Source organism: Perca fluviatilis, chromosome 3 (assembly GCF_010015445.1).
Source record: "Perca fluviatilis chromosome 3, GENO_Pfluv_1.0, whole genome shotgun sequence".
Lineage (NCBI taxonomy): Eukaryota > Metazoa > Chordata > Actinopteri > Perciformes > Percidae > Perca > Perca fluviatilis.
The window spans coordinates 33,335,729-33,360,575 of NC_053114.1; the positions used below are offsets into that span (position 1 = coordinate 33,335,729).

At 40.3% G+C, this 24,847-nt stretch overlaps 3 protein-coding genes across 4 annotated transcripts in view; 1 reads left to right on the plus strand and 2 right to left on the minus strand.

The window, feature by feature from the left end:
• LOC120556148 (FERM domain-containing protein 5-like) overlaps window positions 1–7,797 on the plus strand; it is a 79,447-nt gene extending 71,650 nt beyond the window's left edge. For both annotated transcript variants that reach the window (XM_039795555.1, XM_039795556.1), the window contains 8 exons: window positions 1,395–1,482; window positions 1,709–1,797; window positions 2,457–2,520; window positions 2,901–2,992; window positions 3,102–3,176; window positions 3,372–3,440; window positions 4,112–4,218; window positions 6,799–7,797. In XM_039795555.1, the coding sequence (XP_039651489.1) occupies window positions 1,395–1,482; window positions 1,709–1,797; window positions 2,457–2,520; window positions 2,901–2,992; window positions 3,102–3,176; window positions 3,372–3,440; window positions 4,112–4,218; window positions 6,799–7,385 (1,171 nt within the window). In that variant the 3' untranslated portion in view covers window positions 7,386–7,797. The remainder of the gene's footprint in view (window positions 1–1,394; window positions 1,483–1,708; window positions 1,798–2,456; window positions 2,521–2,900; window positions 2,993–3,101; window positions 3,177–3,371; window positions 3,441–4,111; window positions 4,219–6,798) is intronic.
• A 2,916-nt stretch (window positions 7,798–10,713) lies between these two features.
• Window positions 10,714–17,720, minus strand: wdr76 (WD repeat domain 76). Its single transcript, XM_039795560.1, has 14 exons — window positions 17,510–17,720; window positions 16,564–16,662; window positions 16,066–16,176; window positions 15,787–15,879; window positions 15,433–15,491; window positions 14,923–15,025; window positions 14,444–14,484; window positions 14,122–14,275; window positions 13,580–13,738; window positions 13,330–13,445; window positions 11,831–11,932; window positions 11,575–11,727; window positions 11,428–11,481; window positions 10,714–11,308 (listed from the first exon to the last, which is right to left on the minus strand). Exons 1-14 carry the CDS (start codon window positions 17,546–17,548, stop codon window positions 11,053–11,055), a joined length of 1,539 nt encoding a protein of 512 aa, XP_039651494.1. The 5' UTR covers window positions 17,549–17,720; the 3' UTR covers window positions 10,714–11,052.
• A 412-nt stretch (window positions 17,721–18,132) lies between these two features.
• LOC120556152 (pro-cathepsin H-like) lies at window positions 18,133–24,578 on the minus strand. The gene is made up of 12 exons (XM_039795564.1): window positions 24,466–24,578; window positions 23,762–23,793; window positions 23,514–23,619; window positions 23,300–23,370; window positions 23,100–23,204; window positions 21,751–21,837; window positions 21,433–21,488; window positions 21,212–21,293; window positions 21,056–21,124; window positions 20,602–20,708; window positions 19,041–19,169; window positions 18,133–18,949 (listed from the first exon to the last, which is right to left on the minus strand). The coding sequence occupies exons 1-12, from the start codon at window positions 24,539–24,541 to the stop codon at window positions 18,874–18,876; spliced, it is 996 nt and encodes a 331-aa protein (XP_039651498.1). The 5' UTR covers window positions 24,542–24,578; the 3' UTR covers window positions 18,133–18,873.
• Between the last annotated feature and the right edge of the window lie 269 nt (window positions 24,579–24,847).

Sequence of the window (24,847 nt, forward strand, 5' to 3'; positions counted from 1 at the left end):
ACTGAAATGTTTATGTAGAGGTTCAGTACAGACTCTGACTCATGCTGCACATGAGAGGACCTGTCTGCAGCATCCTCCAGACTACAGTATTTGGCCAGCAGGGTGCTCCCTACAATTCGTCAGTGTTGGGGGGCCCTGCCACAGGCAAACATTGTCCAAAATGCAAGTGCTCGGGCAACCATTAATAGTTCTGGTGAATTTGTTCCTCTTGGTGGTGCTGATAGTTCAAAGAGTCTGGGAACAGTTCACACTATTTAGCTTCCAATGATTGGATTTCAGAAGTAGTCCAGAGAAAAGACCGCTTCACCCATTCACACATTCTTCTGTTTTATAATTAAAAACTTCAAAAATGTTTCATGATACCTTTTTAAAGTTTGTGCTCTCTTTGAGCACTTCGGGAGAGCTTGGGCTACTGCATGTTCCATCCTGTGGCAGTAAAAGGTCTGTTGTAATGACTGTGGTGTTGGATGTTATTCTTAATCCGGCACACTGCGGGTGATGACCATTGTGGTGGACAGGTCTGAAGTGGGGATGTCACAGTCCCCACTCATTCTTCTACATGACCATCCCCCCCGGTCCATGTTTTTGCACTTTCAAAGAGGTGTTGGTGTGCAACTGCGACTGGATCATCTGCAAAAGCAGCTTTACTTGGTTGCTAACCCCTAAGATTGGTGGTATTGGCAACGGCTGACCACCTTTTTGGATTTTGTGTCATCAGGATGGTAGTTATTTTATGCTCCCATAGGTGCAGCAGTCAGTGTATGTTTTGTGCCTGGGAACTGATACGTGTCTAGAAGACAGTCAGGTTCAGTTAACGTTGACTTAAAGTGGAAAGGTGCCAGACAGCGCGGGCCAAGGCCACTGCAGGTACACACGGTAACCCTAGCACCGAGAGCATCCGGCTACTCTTCCAGTTGATGACTTCATGGTTGATGGGCTAGGGTATTTTGTGTTTGATTTATTTGTTGATACTTAAAGTGAATCAAGCCCGTTTGTTAGAAGAACCTTTACATTTTTCTCTGATCTTCTCTTTATCTCTGTCTTTAACACACACACACACGCACACATACACAGTAGCTACAACCCAGTAGAATACAGACACTAGTTAAAGATGTGATCCTACACTGCCCTCTATTGCCCATTTCCATTGTGATGAAAAAACATGGAAGGGTTTTCCCTTAAATGTTTTTTCATCACAATGCTGGCAGAATTCAAAACTATAGAGAAGAGGGGTAAATTGGGAAAAAATGTGCTCCTACTTCAGTACATTTGCTCCTGTGTTTGTCATCTTATTTATCAAAAAATAAGCAACTTTTGAATCAAATAATGAGAAAATAGAATACAAGTCACACACATTAACCTTTAATCCCCTGACTGACTTTCCTTTCTCCCAGAGGTCAGAGTCCTGAAACGTCAGAGCTCAACTTCCTCCACAAGGCTCAGATGCTGGAGACGTATGGAGTGGACCCTCATCCATGCAAGGTGGTCTTTATTAAACAAATGTTTTATATCATTATGAGCTTGTGCTTTCTATGAGTCTATGCTTAATGTTTTTTGAGTAAATGTGAGGTGACCTATAAAGTCAAGCATAAAATGAATGTGTTACACTCTACTGTCTTTAAAGTGTCCTTTTATCAATGTAGGAAATTTACAAGAAAATATAATCTCATTCTACAATAACAAAAACATGGGTATATGTGCCTGTCAGGATGTGTCTGGCAACCCAGCTTTTCTGGCCTTTACTCCTTTTGGATTCACTGTGCTGCAAGGAAACAGGAGGATCCATTTACTGAAATGGTGAGTTCAGATACAGTAAATGGTTCAAATTGAACATGATGCTAGATAATAACCACAAAAAAACTTCTATGAACATACATTCTTCCTTAATTAATAGCTTGTACAAAGGGCCAGCAAACTCCAAACAAGCTTTTTAACGTTAAAGTCCATATTTTTAAGTTTTTAATGTTGATACTGTGAGTGATCTAGTACAACTTTGCTACACTCTTCTTCTAAATAATGTCAGGTATGAAAGTAATTCCAAATATCTATGTGCAAGGAGTAAACAAGGAGTCCAAAAGAAACAAAAAGTAACCAATGATCCATACAAGATTATATTAGTAACCTTCACAAGACAGCTGAGTGAACTAGCTGAGAAGCTAAGGCGTTTTTACAGAGTCAACGTTGTTTGGTATTATGTTGTTGTAGAAATAATATGTTTTTTCCATCTCTTGCAGTTTATTGTTGTCATTTTCTGTGACTGGAATCAATGTGTTGAGACTTTTCAACACCGAAATGAAACCCTTTCAACCTTATTATCACAATTAATATTTTACCACTTTACCTCTACTTTTCTCTCCTCTTTTTTGTTCTGATATTTGTTCCTATTTCCTACTTTGCCTTCTTCTGTTTCCATTTGGCATAATTTTCCTGTCTGTCTGTCTGTATCTCAAACTCAGGGAGGAGGTGACCAAACTCAAGTTTGAAGCAAAGACATTCCATATATATGCAAATCAGAGGGAGGTATGTGTATGCATTATTAAAACCTTCCCTTTTCTAGCCTGCAGAGCTCAGTAAGTTAAAGGAGTGTGGCCTTGTTTTATTCATGGGGAGCCAATGTAATCTATTCATAATAGTGAAGTAAAGGGGAAATTATTGGACAAAAATGTGTTTGCCATGGGGTTTAACAGCAAAAGAGCAAAGAATAGCCACTGTCTGAGAGTTAGTTAGTATACTGTGTGCTTTGACTGGTCGTAATGCCATGTAGCCAAGAGACAGGAAAGACTATGCAGACATTTTCTCTTCACATGATGAGAAAATGTCACCACAAGGCGTTGGTGGAAGTAGGATTTATATATAATGTATGTATGAGTTACTGTACTGGATTTACTGTACGGTTACAGGATAGGAAGATCATACTGACATACTTTGCACCTACACCTGAGGCCTGTAAGCATCTGTGGAAGTGCGGAGTGGAGAATCAAGCCTTCTACAAGTGAGTCACAAGACCTGAAACGCAAAACTGTACAACGGACGTAATGATAATTAGGGCATTGATCATTATCATGGTGTAAATTATGTTTTCTCTTTCTATTTCATCACAGATTGGAAAAGTCAAGTCAAGTCCGCACTGTGTCCAGTAGTAATCTCTTCTTCAAGGGTAGTCGCTTTAGATACAGGTATTGAATTGCTCACAAAGTATTTGTAATACTTTATAGAAGAACAAGTTATGAATAGCAAGTTCATAATATAACAGCCTTGGCTAAAAATGTTATACATAATATGTCCTGCGGTGTTGCAGGGCTTGTTATAGTGCTCATGTTTTGTATAGATATAACAAACATAACAGATTTTCTTTTTTTATGTTTTCTCAGTGGAAAGGTTGCAAAAGAGGTCATGGAACAAAGTGCCAAAATTAAGAGAGACCCCCCTGAGATACACAGGTCAGAATCCTTAACAAATAGAAAATATAGGGGTGTAAGAAAAAATCGATACACTTGAGTATCGCAGTATTTTATTTTGCAATACTGTATCGATTTTCAAAAATGCAATATCGATTTTTTTTAGGATTTATTTTTATTGTTTACCTGCGAACATATTCAGACAGTGGTTCACGTTTATGTTGTGTTTAAACCCCCTGCCGCTAGATGGCTATGCTGAGACACACCACTAGTGTCCATGTCTAACAGTGCCTAGCAGTTCCTGACTTTGTGCTAGAAGCTAACAATGTAGCTATGGCTGAACTTTGGCCTACTTTAGCATATAAAAATTTGCTCACTAAGAACCTGTGAACCACAATCCCAAACTGGCAGTTTGATTTTCTGTGTACTGAATTGTTTACCTAAAGTAAACTTCTTTGACGTTTATGCACATCATGTCTTTTTTTAAATATTAGTTTTTCTAAAATTGTACTTCCAATCCCAATATATCGCCGTACACAGAGTATCGAAATATATTGCAATATATTGAATCGTGACACATGTATCGTGATATGTATCGTATCGCCAGATTCTTGCCAATACACAGCCCTACTAAAATAGCCCTAGCTGAACAATGATGTATGCATTTGATGTATATGACATGTGTGCATAAGGATGTTTTTTTTTTCCTCTAGAGCTGGCATGGTGCCAAGTAGGAGCTGTCCATCCATCACCCACGGCCCTCGTTTGACCAGTGTGCCCAGGACCCGACGGAGAGCTGTGCACATCTCCATCATGGAGGGTAAAACACACATTTACTGTAAACCTATAGAGAAATTCGGTACAAAATACCCCACTGTGGCTGACGGGAGGTCCTCATGCTTTCTGACATCTGGACTGGGCGAGTGAGCAAGAGATCACCTCTCTGTGTGAAGCAGATGTTGGTCAGTAAGCCTGCACATCTCTTAGTCCATCGGTTGCCAACCTTTTTTCGCAGATGTACCCACTCAGCCCTGTCAGATGAACTTAAATACTCCTTTATCCAAGACCAGCCATCCTATAACGAATGTGTTCATTTAACTGTATTATAGAGTGATTTCTATACAGGGAAGATGCTCAATCTCCCTTTGATGTCAATGTGTGCACGTGCCTACTGTAGTCTAACTATTGTATATCCAATACTTCTCACTTTGTAACTAGTTTTCATGCACTCCCAATCGACTTAATCAACATGTGGATTTTTTTTAATTAATAATTTCTCTGTTTTTTTTATTTTTCCCAAATTAGTTGAGTTACTCCACAATCTTTACACATACAACTTGGCAGCTGCATAAGTGTACCCATCGAGTACAATACGGTTGACTGGATCAGCTATGGATTACACACCCAAGGCAAAACATTTCTGGGGTCCTTTTTAAGGCTCTCACACAATATGTTAATACACACACACATATATCCCGTTTAGACAAAGTAGCCTCCCCATGTGATCAATCCCCCACTTGTGTCAGTCAGTCACCCTCGCCCTTTGTTCACACACACACACACACACACACACACACACACACACACACACACACACACACACACACACACACACACACACACACACACCTTGAGCTAGGGCCTCAGGCATTATTTTAACATGACAAAGTCATCCTGTCAGTTTATAAAGGGCACTTACCATCCCATCTTTCCTCCAACTGGCTATTAACCTTTTGCCAATGCTGCCACTGTGAGTCAGTGGATGTGCCTAACTACAACTAAATAAACTTATAGCATAGTCTGTTTTCAACAAAAGAGACCCCCTCTTGTCATTGACAGAGACCAGGATCTGACATTGCACCCCACTGTTGCAACACTGAAACAAACCCCCTGTGTTTTGTCCTGTTGCTCTCTCTGTGCTGGCATTTCCACTGGTAATAATATCTTAGCCTAAAAATAGCGCCTGCTGTCAAGGGCCGGGCCATGCCATGTGTGTCACGGCCGACAGCAGGGAGGGACGAGGTGAACTGTGACACAAGTGAGCCACATTCCAGGGCCTTGTCTTTCACTCTCTGTCGGTCTTTCGATTTATCTACCGCTGTCAGCCTGCCTGCCAGCATGTGGGAGGTCGCTGTGGAGAAGGGAGGGCTGCATAGCTAGCCAGTCGCGGTCAGAGACAAAGACAGACAGCAGGGAGATAGAGAGAGAGGAGAGGCAGCTTCAAGAACAGACAAGAGATAAAGCGGAAAAAAGGAGAGAAGCAAAAAGGTCTTTGAACACAGTAAGGGTTGCTTTTTGCTCTCCTTGAACCATGGTGAAGTGTCTGATCCGGATCAAGACCAAGGTGAACGTTCACTTGCGCATGATTAACCATTGCTATCGAGATGTGAATGTGCGCGTGCTGTCTCTGGGACCCAGGCTCTTGGGCAAGGTTCTGGGGGTCCTACCGCTCTTCCCCGCCCTTCCTGGGGGTTCTTCCACCTCAGGCTCTGGTCCTGGGTCGGGACAGAGCTCCAGGACCCCTTCCAGGCTAGCTGTCCAATCCCACCTCCATGGCTGCAACCCACCTGCAAACTGTGCAGGTAAAAACCGGGGCTGGTTTCATCATGCAGTTATGGAGTGCTGCCTTTTTGTAGCGGTTCTTCTTGTGGGTTCAAGTTGGGACGACTTTCTCTCGAAAGAACATTGTTCGAACAATGAGACAATTATTTCAGGGTGATGCTGTAGGTTTCTCTGATGCCAAAACCCAAATGAATACCGCATGAAATTATGAAATTATCCAATAATATGTTGCTGTAGTCGATTGCGGTGGATAAAAAAAAAGAAGTCATTATCTAGCTTCCAGAGAACATGGATATCTGAGTAACCGTTGTTCTTATGATTCATGTTCACAATAAGGTTAGCGTTGCCACTTGTAACAATTTAATTTCGATATAGATCACATGACCGGAGGACAGGATCAGTCTCTTGAGCATAGGCCATGACTCATGACATGCCAACCATTAAAAACAAATAATGCTCCCCTTCTGGCCATGTCACAATAATGAATGTTGGCACAGTGTTCAACGGAGCGTAGTGTGCTTAAAGATTCCCAGCAAACCAGGCTAAAACTCAAAGACACTCGACTCTCTGCTTTAGGACTAATTAAACTCCATCTGAACATCATTTTCCCTTAAACCTCTTTTTAAATCGCTTAAAGAACAGGGACAGGTTCTATATAGTCAGACATTTGCATCAATGACTTGTAGGCAGAATACATTTCTCATGAGTTTTATGAGGTCTGAGGTATAAGAAAGTCATGTCAGAGTCTCTTTAAATGTGAATGTGTCTTGCAACAATACCTCCAAGTTATTAAACATGTCACCCTTATGAACTGGCTTCCTCTGCTGTGGCTTTTCAGGTCTGGAGTCCCTTCGAGACAGCGCCCACTCCACACCTGTGCGATCCGTCTCCCATGGCGATTCCTTCATGTCTTCTCGGGGCCACATGATGGACGGCAGCGAGGCAAGCACGTCAGCAGTCATCTCAGACGAGGCCTACAGCCCCTCCGACAGCGTGCTGCCCACACCTGTGGCCGAACACGGGATGGAGATGCCTTTGCCTCGTCACCTTAACGGTGCCGCCTGCAGCAACGATGAGAAGGAGTCCGAGGCAGGCACGTCGAAGGATGGCCACGCAGCGGAGTTTTCTTCCGGCAGGAGGGCACTGCGTATTGTCAGGGGCAGGTCATCGCCACCGAGCGACGTGGAGGAGCTGAACAAGTTCATCCTGAGCGTGTTGCGTCTGTTCCTGGTTACCATTGGACTGCTGTTCGCCCTGCTGCTGCTCCTCATCATGCTGACAGAGTCAGACCTGGACATTGCCTTCCTGAGAGACATCCGCAAGACACCTGAATTCCAGCAGTTCCACTTTGAATACTTCTGCCCTCTGCGGCGCTGGTTTGCCTGTAAGTTACGGTGGATGGGAGGTTTCCTCATCAGCAACTGATGCAGAGACTGAATGACACAACACAGGCTTCTACTGATGAATATGGGACACATACTTTACAAGAGAGAGGGTGGGAGGAGGAGTGATGGCATCCCTATTCCTAATATCAACTCTGCTTTTCCCAAGAACGAGTTCCTGTCCCAAGCCACGGACTGTCCCCTGAAGAGCCTCGTTTATTATGTTTGACCATCACTGCGAGCAAAGGAAATCACATTTTACTTTGGAAATTCAGGTCATTTCAAGACATTTTATTTTTACACAAAGCCACAGCATCAGGGTTAAATTCAAACACTGAAAGGGACAAGCAAGTCTGACAGACTTCACTTAGTTTACCACAGATGATAGTTGCCTTTATTTTTGTATTAATTGATATGTTGCAACATTATTGAAAGACAGAATGACCTGATGTGTTGGGGGGTGTTGTGAAACCTGAGAGTTTGAGTTGAAGTTTTGAACGAAGATGAGAGCCAGTCTAGCTCATCTACATTTCATATTTCAAAGCCAACATCAGCATTCATGATCAAATGTTATTATGGTCACGGCGATGGGATTTAAAACTGCTGTTTTGAGATGTACTAGTATCTGTATCTGGGGGTTGGAGGAAGTGCGAAATGGAAAACTAAGCAGCACTTACCGAATGTAGATCAGTCCTCCGGAGTCAAATAATATTTCCAAATATTATAATTGGTTTTCTAAAATGTTTAGCCATATATGGAATTTGCCATGTAGAGCGATACGCAAGTGTTCAAACAGTGACGGAAAGATAGTTGGGTCTAGAACCTCAATTATAAGAATAGAAACATTGAGCACACTTTTAGATGATTGAAAACTTCTTGACTTCCCTGAATTGTCGTGATGTGGTATACAACCTAACATGTGGGCTATGTAATTTAACCAAATGCTGAGAATCAGCTTCAGCAGCTATTTGACACAGGAGTGATGTGGGTGCTGCTCTGTCAGATGGCTTGAATTATCATTTTATCACAAGTGTGACTTAGTTTGTGGTCAGACGTCCAGTGTGCTTACGTTCCCATTTTTGTCCAGCCATTAGAACACCAATAAAGTTTTGTCAAATTACTATAAATTACAGATAATTGTAAGGATATAAGTAGGTAATGGAGGTGGTAGGTTTACTTATTTTATAAAATAGCAGCCAAATAATTAATATATCTACAATCAACTTCTGTGTGTAAGGAACAGTTGTCACTTTGCAGTAGTTACTTTTATGATAGTCGAAAAGGTGATGGTACTATGTGAGCTAGCTAGCGCTGTAGTGATAGTAAAGTGGTTAGTTCTTTGAGTTCCACTCTGTAGAACGAGTTTCTCGATGTGCAATAATGTTAATATAAAAAACAAGATCCTATCCGTTACCTTTTGTAAAGTACAACAATTTGTGCTATTTTCCCCACAGTAAACAGTTAAGAGGGCTTGTTTTTGATTCATGTTGAGTTAAAAGGTCATAAGTTTAGCCCTGCTGTGTTCAAATGTATGCATTTATCTGTAAAGGCCTAATATCATGTTTGCATTTTTGTACAAACTGATGTCTCATTAACAGATTTCCTCACTGCGACTTTTAATGGACTTAAAGCATTATTATTTTTTTACAGTGGATGTATAGTGTTCAGCTTACAAGAGAAACTGAGATAAGTCATGTTTACGCTCTACTGCAATCTTCATCATCACACCTACCAAAGAATCCTCTGTTGTCTGATATTTCTGTCAGTTTGCGTCAACAGATGGAAACTAATAGTCTGCTCTCCTTCTCCAGCCTTAGCACGCATGTTATTTCACAGGTTAGCCTGCATTGCATCTTTACAGCCCAGAGCGATCAACAGCATCTTTTAAACTACATAGTTTGTTAACTATTGGACCTCTCAACAAACCTACAAGTGGTGGACTAGGGTATATGTTGGTGTAATTATAGACTGATCAGCAGGCATTTATCATACCTAAAATAAATTGGATGCAATATTTATGCAACAAAAGGAATGGTTAGGACATTGATTAACTGAGGGGTTTAGGAGGCTCCTATAGGCAATTTGGAAAGTTACTGTATTCATATTAAAATCCACAGGTTCAAAGTTTGATTCATTTGAGAGACCCTGTAGTACCAGGCTTCAAATTTAGATTTTATTTTTGTACGGTATTGACATTTTTTAACTTCAGAAATTGGTGAAATAACCAGAAGTATTACTGATTCTGCATTTTCTTTTAGTTCAAAGTTGGAGGAGTTAGACAAAAATATTTAACGACCCATTTATTCTTCATAAAAAACCCAACTAATTTTGTGGTTGGTTTTTTAAGACTTAATTACTTATGTGTCTGCTAACTCGGATGTACTTTTTAACTTCCTATCATTTGAACTTTAAAGTCTTTAAAGACTTTAAAGTTTGTTTATTTGTATGAACCTAACAACATAATTTGAGCAATAAATATAACTATGTAATGAATTTCAATATCCATAAACTAGCAAATTAATGTCTGTCTGCTAGGCGTTCAAGATGTCTTTTGAATGGTAAAGGTAAACGTCCTGTAGATGTGTGAAGGGAATGGTGCTCACCGTTTCCGATTACCCACAGTGGTAGGTAAAGTTCTCCTCCAAATCCTGTTTGATTGTTGCTTAATCCTAGAATGCTTCCTTGACTCATTTTTAGAGAAACAAAGTACATGCAAGTTGTCTTGTGAACGTACGTGTTGATGAACTGAATACCCGACAGACGCATTTTCACTTAACTCTGAACAGATTTTACCAAAATGAAAGTGGAGCAGTTTGTATCTAACCAATTTAAAGAACAGCAGAAGTAGCGTATTCCACTACTTGAATATTTCTTTTTGCAATGCAGTTAAATATATTTTTTGTATTGCTAAAATCGGTTTCAAATAACTTGAACGGATGACAGTTCCATTAAGAGGCAACTCTCGTATTGATTTTACTTAATCATGTAAACAGGAATGAGGTCTCTGATGTGGTCTTACTGTAAGCATCCTTCCTGTACCATGGCATTGCACATGGAAATGTCTGTAAGCATGTGTTCTGCATTTATTACCTCCAAACAAGACTGCTTATTTCCAATCACTGACTTAAGACTAGTGTAATTTATTTATGAATAAACAAATATGACCTATTATTGACATCTGCCAGCTACATGTTTAATCTTGAATTCAGAGAAGGAAAACCCAAATCAGCACCTTTTGAATGTTTTTAGCACGTCCCTGCTTGAAAATAAATCACCGCACAAATTATTCTTTTGTCAGAATGCTGCCATCTAAAGGGGACAATGATACTACCACTGCCGAGATTAATAGCATGCACACTCAAAAAGTTGGCTATCAAAACCTTAAAAAAAGTTTTATTTGCTTCAGCAGCCACTAAAAAAAACATTGATTAATCAATTTGACAACAGGGAACATATTTTAGAAATGTATAAGTTATTACATAAGACATAGAGTCAAACTAATTGCAAATCTGAGAACAGAAAAGCAAGCAGCAGAGATAAAGTCAAGAGTGATTCATCTGCTACCTACATTGTATGTACAATAATTTCCAGCTGGCCATCTACACTGTACAAGTTGTAAACTTTGACTGTAACAAAACTATTTCCTTTCTTGTTCTTCCTACCCAACTGAAGGCAATCAGGGGTCTTGGTCACATACTTTAGCCTCCATCTCAGTCTGAAAAGACATGCAGTTGTCCTGACGCATTGCCGCCCAGCAATGCATTCCTTGTGGGGTGAAAAGCAGTCACGGACAGCACTGAGGTAACGTTATCACGATCTACGAAGGAGTGCAGGAGTTTGCCACTTTCATGAAACACCAACACAATGTGACGCTTTGACGTGCTCCCCACCACAAAACAGTCTTCCTGTTTGGGGTCCCACACGGCTGATACTCTGGTCCTGTAGCTGGCCGTTTGCAATTTGTGTCTGAAAATGAAGAGCGATAAGACAGGTCGCGAGTACGTTCAGGTAACACGCGTTCTCAAAGAAAAGAAAAGACACAAAAGAACATGAAAGCACGTCAGGGAAACTATAAGTTTTTGTACCTGATGGATGTCAGCAAGGGAGCTTTCTTAGTCATTGCAGATGTGTCATATATCCTGTCAAAAGAGTTATGGGTATACATTGAGCTGGTATTGAAAAGTAAACTACAATAAGTACAACAATTATTCAAAGTGCTGAATTGGCTTCACCTTATGTAGCCATCCATACAGGAGGTGAGCACTCGGTTGCCTGTACGAGGGGAGAAATAAGCACCGTGTATGCTTAAAGAGTGACCATGCAGCTGGGAGACAGTCTTGCTTTTCTTCTCCTTCAGGTATCTGCTGTCATAAATATTCACTATCCTGCAGACAAGATCCAAACATTCACTTACTACATTCAAAAAGACAAACTGACAAGGATACAGAAATGTGGATCAAATAAAAAAAATCAATACTCAAACCATACCCGTTTTCTGCAACAGCAAAGTACTGCTTCTGTAAAGGGTGGACGCTAACACAAAGCAGAGACCGCTTGAATTTCAATGAGTGGATGGACTCGTGGGAGTTTCTGCAGAGAAATGAAATACCAGTGTTGCATGTTTATGAAATGTTTAACATTAAATGAAATTGTTCACCCTTACGGTTATTGTTAAGCGTGATCTATACTTCTGCGTTAAATCTACGCCGTAGCTACGTACATGGAGACACCAACCTACGCCGGACCCTATGCTGTAGCCGTACGCGCATCTCTCAAAAACTGTAACAACGCATCGTGGCGACGCACGTCGGGGCTTGGTAGCATTGCTTTTCCCCTTACTTATTTCTTGGTTCTCCTTCTCCATAAACAACATGAAATCAAGGAGAGGCAGTGACACACACACACACACACACACACACACACACACACACACACACACACACACACACACACACACACACACACACACACACACACACACACACACACACACACACACACACACACACACACACACACACACACACACACACACACACACACACCATCACACACACACACACACACACACACACACACACACACAATCAAGGAGAGAAGACGGCTGGCGAAATTCACAAGTTAACGAAAGGTTGGTATCTATATCGTAAACACCTTTACACAATCACAGACCCAACTGTTAGCAAACAAGCGATTGCGCCTGCTTTAGAAAGTTAACTAGTCGCAAGTTTGCGGTAAAAATGCACTTGGGTTGTCGAGGTCAAAACACTATATGTAGCAGCTGTGAATCAAATAAAACGTATTATAAATAATGTTATGCCATTTTTTACTCTGACACTGAATGTTTGCTGCTTCAATCCAGATGAGTATCGAAAAGTATTTTCCGCGACTGAAAAAGGCCCGTGTTGAGGATGAGGCTGAACTGGAGGCATCAGTCTGACACAGAGCTCAACAGTCCGACCAGTGGAATTAGTTAGGTTATTAATTTGTTTACAATATTTTCAGGCTTCAACCAGTGAAAGACAGGGTCAGGGAGAGAAAGAGAGAGATTCGTTAGGCATTAAAGTTGGAGAGAAGGACAGCATCCAACAGCATGATCTCCCCACCGCGTGATATGGGGCGAACCCCCCCGCCACAAATTGCTTTCTAATCTGTGGGAAACACTGAGAGGGTTAACTTTTCCTGCTACAGATTTCCGACCGTGGTCAGAAAGCACATGGGAGACACTTTGTTTCTCTCACTATGACTCTAGAGTCCCTATTCGCTCCGACAGCTAATCGCCATCCCTCTCTCACTTCTCCCTCGCTCTACCACACACTCCCCAAACACACACGCCGGCTCGACGCACAAGTATAAACATCAGGCCACTTACGTAGGCTACGGCGAAAGCTCTTCGTGGAGCTTCCGCAAAACCATAAATGACGCTTTAAACACCATGAAAAGAGACAAAAAACTACTATTCATTATCATCAACAATAATTCTTTACCCTGGGGTGCGCCTATCGACGATGGCAACTTTTCCATTGAAGTACCCAACCACTAGTGACGTACAGTCATGTGACATGAAGTCAAATGTCTTGAGTGGCTCTTCACTGTCATACACCTAGGACCATGAACAAACAGATTAACGTCAACTCGTGAAGGGGGCACGGATATGTTTTAAGCTCTTAAAAACTTTTGCGTGCAGGCAATATACCTCACAACCTTAAAAACATGATTTTTAGAAAGTATTCTCACGTCATCAAAGACCGCCTTCTCTACATCCATGCAGCGTACAGTTCCGTCATGACTGAGGCTCAGCAGGTGGGTGGGATGAGCCCTGGAGAACGCTATGCAGGCCACTACACGAGTATGGGGCTCAAAGCGTAGCACACTATCATTACCCCAATCACTACCCTGAATATACACATGCAAGAAAAAAAAAAAACAGTGTTTCTTAATGTAGATTTCATCTGATATGAAAGAGTTTTGATTTTTAAAGGGCAATTTAAGTGTGTCCACTGACTGACCTTTTGCTTCCATGAATGCCCAGAGCAAGAGGAACGTTAACATGTAGTACGCTAAAGAGTCCTAGGAACCAGTTCTTAAACACCACTGAAATTAGCCTCAATTTCACAGTTGGTGCATTATTTGATGTACCTTGGTCGTAGGTTACTTATGTGTTGACAGTTAACAGTATCTTCTCAGCTAATGTAGCACATAAAGACCTGTTGTTTTGAGCCCACATCCAGTCATCACATACACATTTTTTTAAATCATTAAGAACAGAGAAAACGGACCAACTGCCAGAGTCCAACGGTCCCAAATGTGTTTCCTGTGGCCATTAACAGACTGCTGGTGCAGGGGTGGAAGGCAGCACAGACGAGGAGTTTATTCACAACTATGGCCTCTCTGTCCTCAGTTGTCTTCATGTTCTTAAGGGCTGAGCGGTACCTGCGTAAAGACACCAGTGTAGATTTTTGGCCACCTGTATGAAGATTTTCAACAGTTTGGAAACATTTTACTATGAATGCAATGGCCAAAGGAAACTAATATGCCCTATAGAGGGTGGAGCAGTAACTTCTTTAGAAGTTAGGCAAAAGGATGAAATGTAAATCTTACTCTTTCAGACTAAGCTCCATCTTTATATCTTCTGTTGAAACCTATGAAAAGAAAATCAATTTAAATATTCAATATAGCTGCAATCGGTCAACAGAAGAAAGCAGCTAAATTGTCAAAATCAAAGCCGCAAGCAGCATTGAGCGGGTTTTGGGCTTCACAAATGATCTTGCTCAATAATAGTATAAATGTGTGATAAAAGTCTTACCATGGGGGGCAGGATAAATTAAGAAAAAACAAACAAATAGGATGTATATAGGTGTATAGGATAGCTTGGCCTCATCTTCCATGTTGACTGGTTTCATGAGCAGAGGGCCAGGAGGCCTCTTGTGTGACTTTAAAGAAAGCAAAAATAACTAAATAACATAACAGGCAGGAAATAAAGAAAAGAGCAGCGAGAAAAAAATATGCAAGAGACAGACTAATGGAGTGGCATGAAGTGAGGCATGAAATTCATTATTAGGTTAGTTGAATGTAGCTACCAATCCACAGATCTGCGTCTCTCTGGGTTTAGGAGGAAGTGTCAGGCTTTGGAGACGAAGGGATTTGCGAACTGGCACCCCTTTTTCTACAGCAGCCTGTAACCTGCCACCATAAAAAGGGAGTATTACTGTGACATCAACAAGACACTGGTCTGTCTGACTTTTTGAAAGCCTATACTTAGAGCTAAAGTGATGAGGAAACGTGTTTGTCTGGCCAACAGTACAAAAGAAAAAGAAAAACAGGTAATCAATTTCCAGTGGTATGAATTTCAGAAAAGTTGGAAAAGGTGTAACAGGATATATATATATTTTTTATCAATTAACTAATCAATTAAAAAGGGGGTACTTAGACATCCTACACTTAAAAAAAGCATGTGAAGTCCCAAACACATTTAAAATAATAAACCGCAGCATGATGCCATATATACATACACCACTTATCAATTTGTTTAGAAATTACTGATACGCTCAATTAAGAGCTTAGCAGTAAAACTTTTAGGACGACTGTACCTCATGAGACGCCTCTTTGATAGCTTTGGCCGTGTTACCTGCTTCAACTCCTCAGTCGCCTTTTGACAAGGAAAACAATTAATACCCATACTACCTGTTTCGAGATAGCAGGAGGAATAAATCAAAATAGCTAAATATTCTTCTACTGTGGTTGATCGTATGGTAAGTCCCTAGTTGATGTAGATATTCTCAGTTTAATTACATGCAATTCAAATTATACATGTATTGAAAACCACTATTGTAATAAATTAAGAGAGATCCACAATGTCAGTTAATATCGTCGGCCCCAAAAGCCAAGTCTCCTTGACACTCATGTGTCCCATGTGGCTGGGACGACTCCACCCGTCTATCTACCTGGAATAAGTTGATAGAAGACAGAAACGCTTGGTTCTGTTTGATGTTCTCCAGACGCTCAAGTTCATATGATGAAAGACCTGCATGTCCACCCTGTGTTATACAAAGATACAGCACTAACATTTTGGAGAAACATTTACATTAGAACCCATGTAGCAGTTGAGAATACTAGAGTCCATTTGACAAACTCTTGTGTACATAGTGCAAAAAAATCCACAGACGTGTAGTGAATAAAAGCTAAATGTTCATTATACAATGTGCAGGGCTGGTTATACTTACAGATGTGCACTCCACAGCACTATTTTTAACATCCTCCTCTTTAATATCCTTTCTGCTATTCTGGTGTTTTTTATCATTGTGCGTTGTTGGCCGCGTTGTTGTTGTTGTTCTCTATCAATAAAATATGGGCATATTATAAGATACAAAATAAAAATACCTCTTACACAATGGGGAAAGAAGTATTCAGATCCTCTACTAAGGTAAATTTACTAATACCACACTGTACAAAAATACTTACAAGTTAAAGTCCTGCATTATACATATTAGTAAAGTAACTAGTAACTAAGCTGTAAGATTGATGGAGTGGAGTAAAAAGTACAATAATTCCTTCTGAAATGTTGTGGAGTAAAAGTAGAAGGGACATAAAAAGAAAAGACTTAGTAAACTACAAGTAGCCTACCTTAAAATTGTACTCAAGTACAGTACTTGAGTAATTGTACTTAGATACAACCCACCACTGTTCTTATGTAATATTCATTGTTCCTTTGTGTTTCTGACCTTTTTCTTTATGTCTGTAGCTATTTCAGCGGAGTACTGGAAGCGTGTAGGTGTCAGGACGCTTCGTGATGATCGTCGAACCGTCGCCTCGAGATCCACCTAACAGAGTAATTTCATACAAGTTGTGCATTAACAATAATTACCTGGAAATGATGCGCCATACAACTTTTCCACGGAAGCACACGTTATAGCGAAACTCACACACTTAACGTCACGTCTAAAACATGCTTGCTGGTGTGTAACTTACTAAGTAAAGTTAGCTAGCTAACTAACTAACTTTAAATTGTCTTAACTTAGTTTAGCTCCCAAATTTATGTAGGTTATGCTGCGTTCCGGACACAATTTTTAGCCCGTAAGTTACGACTTCAAGTCACGACCCACGACTTGGTAGAGTTCCAGACAAAGTAACGACAAACTCTTCAAGCTAGCTAGCTTTAAGAGTTTGACGTTACTTTGTGTTGACGTTAGCTAGCGCTAGCTGACACTAGTGATTATTAGTCGGCTTCATTTAATAAACATAACCTGTATTAGTACACAGTCGTATGTGTATTGTTTGGATTACAATGTGCTGAATTACTTTATGTTGCCTATTTATGTACATTTATTTATATTTCTCACGGTCAACCACAATGTCAATCCCTGTTGATGCTGTACAGACGCGCGTTTGTACAGCATCAACAGGGATTGACATTGTTGTTTAGCTAGATGTGTGTTACGTCAAAACTGTAACACACAGTATAACGATCTGGTACGAGGGTTAGAGTTTGCTAGTAGGGTTCACGAGTAGTACCTAGTTACGGGTTTGACTGCCGTTCCAGGGCACTTTCACGAGTAGAAGGTTGTGAAAACACGAGTTACGGGTTGCCTGGAACGCAGCATAGCTATCTAAAACAGCTATAATGTTAAGTTAAACCAAATTAAAAACGTCAACAACTCACAACTGTACCTGCACAACAGCTTCGCTATTTGTTCGACTTGTTGCCATTTTTAGTGCACTTTTAAGATACTCATGAGTCGTGATACTCGTCTACGGAGAGAACTGCTAAAAGGACAACACTTCACAGCTGGTAACTGTGACGTAAAAGGCGAGGAGGAAATTCACTCGCGCCAAGTTTTGTAACTAGCCCTGCTGTGTTGTGAAACAGAATCCTAGCAGGTCATTGATTAGCTAGGTGTTTACCCATCATCACATTTAAGGGGAGGTTCTCTCCTGCCAACAGCCAATAAACAGCCATTATATTTGGTTGCCATCTCGATCTCATCTCGTGTCCTTCTTCCGCTGACAAAGAATCACTGATAATGTCGCCACCTTTTGGCAGATGTGGGCAATAGCAGAAAGGAAGACGAAATACCGTCACTAATAACTGTAATTCTGGTTAACTTATGCATGAAAAACATGCCCAAGTAACGTTTGAACATTTAACAATTGACTGACACGCACTGTTAACGTTTTGTTCCATGCTGATTTAAAAGAGAAAACAGACAATCTTCTTAGCAAACAAACACACCTGTGCACACAGAGGAAGTCCGTCAGCAATAAAGGCAATAATATAATGAAAGACCCATAAGCGTGATGGAAACATTGTTTATTAACAAAACATGTTCAAATGAAAACAAACTTTACTTAGCAAATGACTTGACATCAGAGTTTACTCCTCATTGGGCTTTTTGTGCATGACTAAAGTTTCATAATCGGAGCAGAGGAGATACAGAACTGTGGATGTTATGAAGCCATAAAGAGACCACTCACTGACAAATTAAGTAAATGACCCATGCATGATCTGCCATAACATGATCTCATTGGTCTGAAGAGATGTCTATTTCTCAGTATAGCACTATGCATGTTACATCATGTTACCACTGGTAAGGTGGCTGCTTCTCGTGTGTTTTTCCAATGCTGTTACTTAAAAGGTAGTGCATGGTACAAGCCTCTGTACAGGGGTAGGCAACATATGATTTAATACATTTTCTTTGTGTGGTCATTAACAGCAGTAATTGTCTCAACAACCACATTATGAAACAAAAGAACAATAGGTAACAACTTCCACTAAAACAAGCCAGCCATAGTTACATCAATACAAAAACAAATGCACCACACAGTAATGTTGAGAGTGTGACACACAAAGATTACATTTTTTTAACAGTTTAAAATTTCAGATAGTATTGTACATATTGCTGAGAAATCAAACCTCTACATAAAACACTTCAGGGAACATGGAAGGGCCAACTTCCCATCGAGTTCACTACATTGTCACTGGGTGACATTTTACTGAGTTTTATCAGTCGTCCACTTTGTTGCCATGTTACTCCTCAAACTAAAAGTAGAGGGTAGGAAGAGCATGCAGCCAGTCCACACATGTTTTTCCCTCGCTCGATCAAAAAATATCTGATGGAATAAAAAAAAGAAATGTGTCCATGATCACTGGAAGCTGTAACAAGTCATCACACTAAAACACATGCACACGGACTATATTTACCCATCCATTCCCCAGGCTGTGCCCCAAGAGTTCTTCACAATCCAATATGGCATGCCGCTCTCCTCAGCGCCGTAACCCACAGCCAGGACTGCATGATTCACCATGTCTGCTGTGTTCTTACACTGAGTGCTAAACAGACAACACTGATGCTTTTAGATCAATAGAGTACATTTTTTTGTAGATTGACTGGGCTGCTGTCCTCTGTAGAAGAAAATGAATTACCTAAACAGTTAGTCTCATTTTGTCCTGATACCCTCTTTCCTGTTCACTGATTATGTTCTTATTTTCTCTATTCAACCAACTTTAAGTGTCTCCTGTGTTAATTAACTCTGTCTGCAATTTATAAGGACAATGGTTAACTGCTCCTCAGATCTCTGCAGGGCAAATCCAGACAGCTAGCTAGACTATCTGTTGAATCTGAATTTTCTGTTGCACGACAAAAACAACCTTTGAACGTACACATTCTACCAAAACAAGTTCCTTTCCGAGGCTATTTTCTAGCGGCACCGTGGCTCCGCTCTGCGCTTAGCACCGCCCAAGACGATTGTGATTGGTTTAAAGAAATGCCAATAAACTAAAGCACGTTTTTCTCCCATCCCGCAATGCTGTGTGGACTAGCCAGACCCTCCTCCTCCGCCCCCTGAAGGAAAGTCTGGCAATGCGAGACTCGGTCTATGCAAATCTACTCAGATAGTTTTGTGAGTGAATATCTTCTCATCTTTTGGTATTCTGTTGCTTTACTGTAACCTTGTATAAAACCCTGACCAGAAAACTCATTCTGGCCAGAGAGAATACAGCTTCTTTCTCCACTGTCCGGTGAATAAAACTAATCTGAACCAGCCACTGGTTTGGACCTGAGTGAACTTTTTCTTCCACATCTCCTTCAATATCATATTACAACCTGCCTATGCAAAGATGTGTTTTTAGGAATTTATTTAGATATATTCATGCCTGTTCAAGACAATGAAACAGAGAAACACAAGCTAACACCAGCACATTTATGATAGAGAGGACAGAAAGTTCAGTAAAGTGAATTACAAGCACTCATAACTGTAAGCACCATAACAAATGAGCCATGAGCCATCAGACCATCACAGTGGCCAATGTATGAATAGCTCCATGTTATGGGCAGACATGTTCCAAGGCCAGCAAGCTGTGTGATGAAAGGCTTGGCAGCAGAGTACTTTTATTCTGGTCAATACACTGGTCTAACACCAATGTAAATAGCAAAAAGCAAAGTGGTACCACAACACTAAATCCAACAAAAGCCTAAAACAAGTGTTGTGCTCTAATGTAATGCAAGCAGATTTCTGTCACAACCTGCCAACAGCCATTAACTATGATTTTGCAGATTTCACTTGTTAGTGAGCCTCATTAGTTCCTTAATCCTCTTTCCTATTCAATAACTTATGTGCTGGTGGATTACTAGACAAACATTCCACTATTGTATTATAAATATTTCCAAAGTGCAAAATGGACAGAAACAACATGGCCACACACTCCTCTGAATATTTCTAACCTAACCTACATGAGTGCTTGTTGACTTAGGTCCTTCGCTCACCTTGTGTAAACACCTTCTTTGTAGTGCTTAAAATCAGCCGTGACTTGAAAGGCGAAAGACACAGGGTTGAGCCGGGCCACAGCATCAACCATGGCCTTTTCATCATACTGTGGATGGACAAATGTACAGAGATTTGAATACATAAAGGAAAAGCAAATATTTTTAGGAGATAAAAGTTATTATAGTATGAGTCAAATGTTGGCAATCCAGTGTAACAGACTGTTACTGTAAGTATTCACAACAGTGACACATTCACACAATGTCCCACAATGATAAGAAACTAATTTGTCTATACCAAAATAGCTGCTTTTGTCTTTTCCTCTTATCGAGTTACCAACAAAGACATTGTTAACTGTACCCAATTTGTGACATTGTGGCCCAGCAGTCATTTCTTTAAGGACACAATTTCTTACAGAATGTAACTTCACATGTATACATGTGCATGTTCACTCACACTTGTTATGTTGACAACATCCAGGACAAAAGCAGCTGCAAGTGTAGGGTCAAAATGGCAACTGTCATCCTAAGACAGGAAGGAAAAAAAATCATACATTGAGAATATATTTTAAATATTGCAAAAAACAAAAACACTGGGAAAAAAAAGTCATACATGGCCTTTATAGGGATAGTCCTCCTCTGTCATAAGACCCTTGTTGTATTTGATGTACTCAAATGCCTGGCTGGGGAGGCCACTGAAACAAACCAAACAGTATTTAATAGGTTGAAGCCTTAAACGCAAGTATTCTTGTTATTATTGTAACTTATAATGTCTCATATATTATAGCTATAACTACAAAAACTAACAACTAATGACAAATCAGTGTTACTTACCCCATGCATCCATAATTGTTGAAGTCTCTGGCACAGTCTATCAGCTGCTGCTCAGACTGATACAAAAAGCAAATTGCTTAAAGCTTTTATACAGAGCAATAATACTGTTAATACTACATTTAAAAAAAACTGACAAACCACTAAGATCATACTGTAAAACAGAGATTTCCACTGCAACCACATCTTTTAAATTATCCTAATAAGAAAGCACACCCCTACAAATCTCTCAGCACAGATATAACCTGAAGTGCCACACGTGAGATCTATTAAATGAATGAGTTGAGTATTACTAAATAATAATAGTCAGACAGATCTCACCAGAGGTATTAGCTTCCCGGTAACGATAGCATTCACAGACTCCAAACAACCAGTAGTAGAGAAGGTCCAACAGCTTCCACAGTGACCCTAAAGACGCAAACACAATATAACTCAAACAACTGGTAATTCACTTATCTGTCAAAGAAGCGTTATTATGGAAGCCACGCAACTTTGAGGCAAGGCCCGCCCTTCAATAGCATTCACACACTACTATTGGTCACACGTCCATGCTTACGCAAGGTAACGTAACCCAATTGGTTCAGGTCCTATCCCCTGACCAATTGGCTATCCTAACCTTAACCACTCGAGGTCAATGCCTAACCCCAACCAATTGAGCTGCTTGGTAGGGTGGGACTTGCATAGAAGTTACATGGGATCCATAATAACGCCTGAAAGAAGCACTCCCCTCATTTTTTATGATTGTCTTATAATGTCTTCTGTATTTCTGGCAGAGTCATAGAAAAGTACCTGTTTTCTATGCTGTCTTTGTCACATTATTATTAAATTAGTCAAGCCACATAAATGAATAATGTAACTATATGTCTGATTGATGTATTGTACTTGTAAATGCAACATTAGTTGCTGTTTTCAGTGCTCATATTTACATCAAAGTAGTTTAAAGTGGAAATAATGAGTGTTCTTGTCCTGTGCAATACAGCCATGGCTGATGATGAAGTCTTTCTGGCAAAAACACTGTCACAAGCCTCCGAGGATCTAAGAGTTTTGAAGTGCTTTACTCCAGGTACCTTCCGGTGAAGCTGCTCTGCTGCGACACGGGCCGTGCTGCTGCTACATTTTTACGTTACTCAAGTTGTATTTGTTTATACTGCTCTTTAGTACTTTAGCTTAGAGTTCTACTGTTCCTAACAACTATTTGTTCGTCTGCAAACAACCGCGGGAGCAAACTGTACTTATGGCGACTCTTGCACAAGTTTTTCTCCTGTCGCTGATTGCTCTGGCATGCCCCCCAGCATGCCAAACACTTGGGGACAATGTAGCCTTCCAGCTATGAATCTCCTACACCAGAGAGGCACTGCTGTTACTCAGGCCACCCCACTCTGCTGGATTTACCTCCACCATAGACCTGCCCGAAGCAGTGAAACCTCCACCTGAACAGCAAAGGCACAAGCGGAGAAGAGGCAGGCGAGGAGGGGTAGGCAGCACACACAATAGAATACACTTTATTGCCCCGTATGTGCTGAAACTCTCAGTTCTATTTCCCACCATAAATTAGCAGGAAAGTTAATGCATATCCTTGGATTAACGTACTTTACCAAATTCTTGTCATCCTGGTTCTCCCTCTAGATTGTGGTTGTATTTTGTGGCAGTTTAGCACCTGAATTGGATACCTGGTCTTTCACGGGAGTCACAACGTTGTCCTTCATCCTCCAGTCTACAAACTCGGGATAAGAACCAGCCCTGTTGACATGACCCCCTGTAGTAGCTGAGCAGTTCTAAAAGAGACCAGAATCAAAAGATTGCAATCAAAAACGTATTTATGTATGAAAGCACCAGCTGCACAAAGTGTATTGTATTATGTGTATCATACCTGAGGCTCTGTCAAGAGGAATAATTTCCTGAATTCCTCAAATGTCATGTCTGAGAACTGATTCAGTCCCACTAGATTTAAAAATGAACAATGTTGTAAGGACATGCATGCCTTTCATAACCTTATGAAATATTTCATTTTTAAAAGAGAGCTGACTGCACCCACTGTGGTGATAATCTATACATAATGTGTTATGAGAAAGATTATACTGTACTTGTGAATGAATGATTCCCAGCATTATGATGATCAATTTCCCTCCTATTCTCAGTGAATATGTGGAGCCGGTGGTAATACTCCTCAATGTCATAAACCTTGTTGTGCTGCATGTGAAAAAGAGAAGTGTAACAGCTTATAGCTACACAGGAAATAATTAAGGTTTTTAAAAGCTTGTTAATGAAGCATTCAAAATAAAACATATAAGTGACTGTGAAGTATACAGTAACTTTGTTATTATGATCATACCTGTGACATCCACTGTTTGAATCCATATTCCTCTGATAAGACACAGAATAAAGCCGTTGAAGTTAATAAAGCAGCCTAATAATTAACACTTCAAACTATTAATTCCACCCCGCACCCATTTATGAGGGCAATGTAACTTAGTACAATCACTCACAAATTGAAGGTAGGCCTACATGTTCTGGATGTCATGCTTCTACCTGTGCAGTACTACACACAGAGGGGATTTGTAATTTTTAATCCACTGCATTGATCTGACAGCTGTAGTGACTATAGTTTACATATTAATATTTTGCATAGAAAACATTGATGGTCTTGTAAAATATAATGCATTGATATAGATAAAACTACCAAATAGTATATTAAATAGTTGAAATTAGCTCCACATCGAACAACTATAAAATAATAAACTTATGCATCAGTAATAATCCCATAATAACGGGGGTCCATTTTCTCCATATGAGTACTTTTACTTTTATATTGCAGTTGCTACTTTTAAGGAGCTGAGTTCTTTCAGAATTGTAAATGACAGAAACAAAATCAAAGTCTAAGCCATTAATGTTTCTGCCAATTATTTGGAGGTGCATACGGTGTCAATGCCTATGAGTTAGCTTCAACGAAATATTAGTGTGAGCGACAGCGTTTAACATTTTGCAACAAACAAAAAAATAAAAGAATCAAAAAAAACTTGATGACAGTTTCCTTACCTTTGGACAAATCTAACGGCGTTAAATGAACTAAACTAAACACGGTGCTGATGAACCAAACTATACCGAGCGCCATACTCGCCCCGGACTCCAACAAGCTGTGAGAGAGTCACATGATTCGGCTTCTTTTTATATCCCCCCCCCCCCCTCCTTTTTAAAGACCACCCCAGTTTGCATTGTAAAACAAACGTGCCAGCCGTGGAGACACTTCTCCCCCTGAGAAAGAATAGATTTATTAACAAGAGGTAATCAGGAAAGAATACACTTTTATACAAAACTGGAAATACTACTCAAGCTGTTGAAATAGACTGAAAGAGAATTCTCATACCACTGGGTATTGCTCACTGCAAACATTTGATGTGCCTGTTAAGAGGGTAAAGAT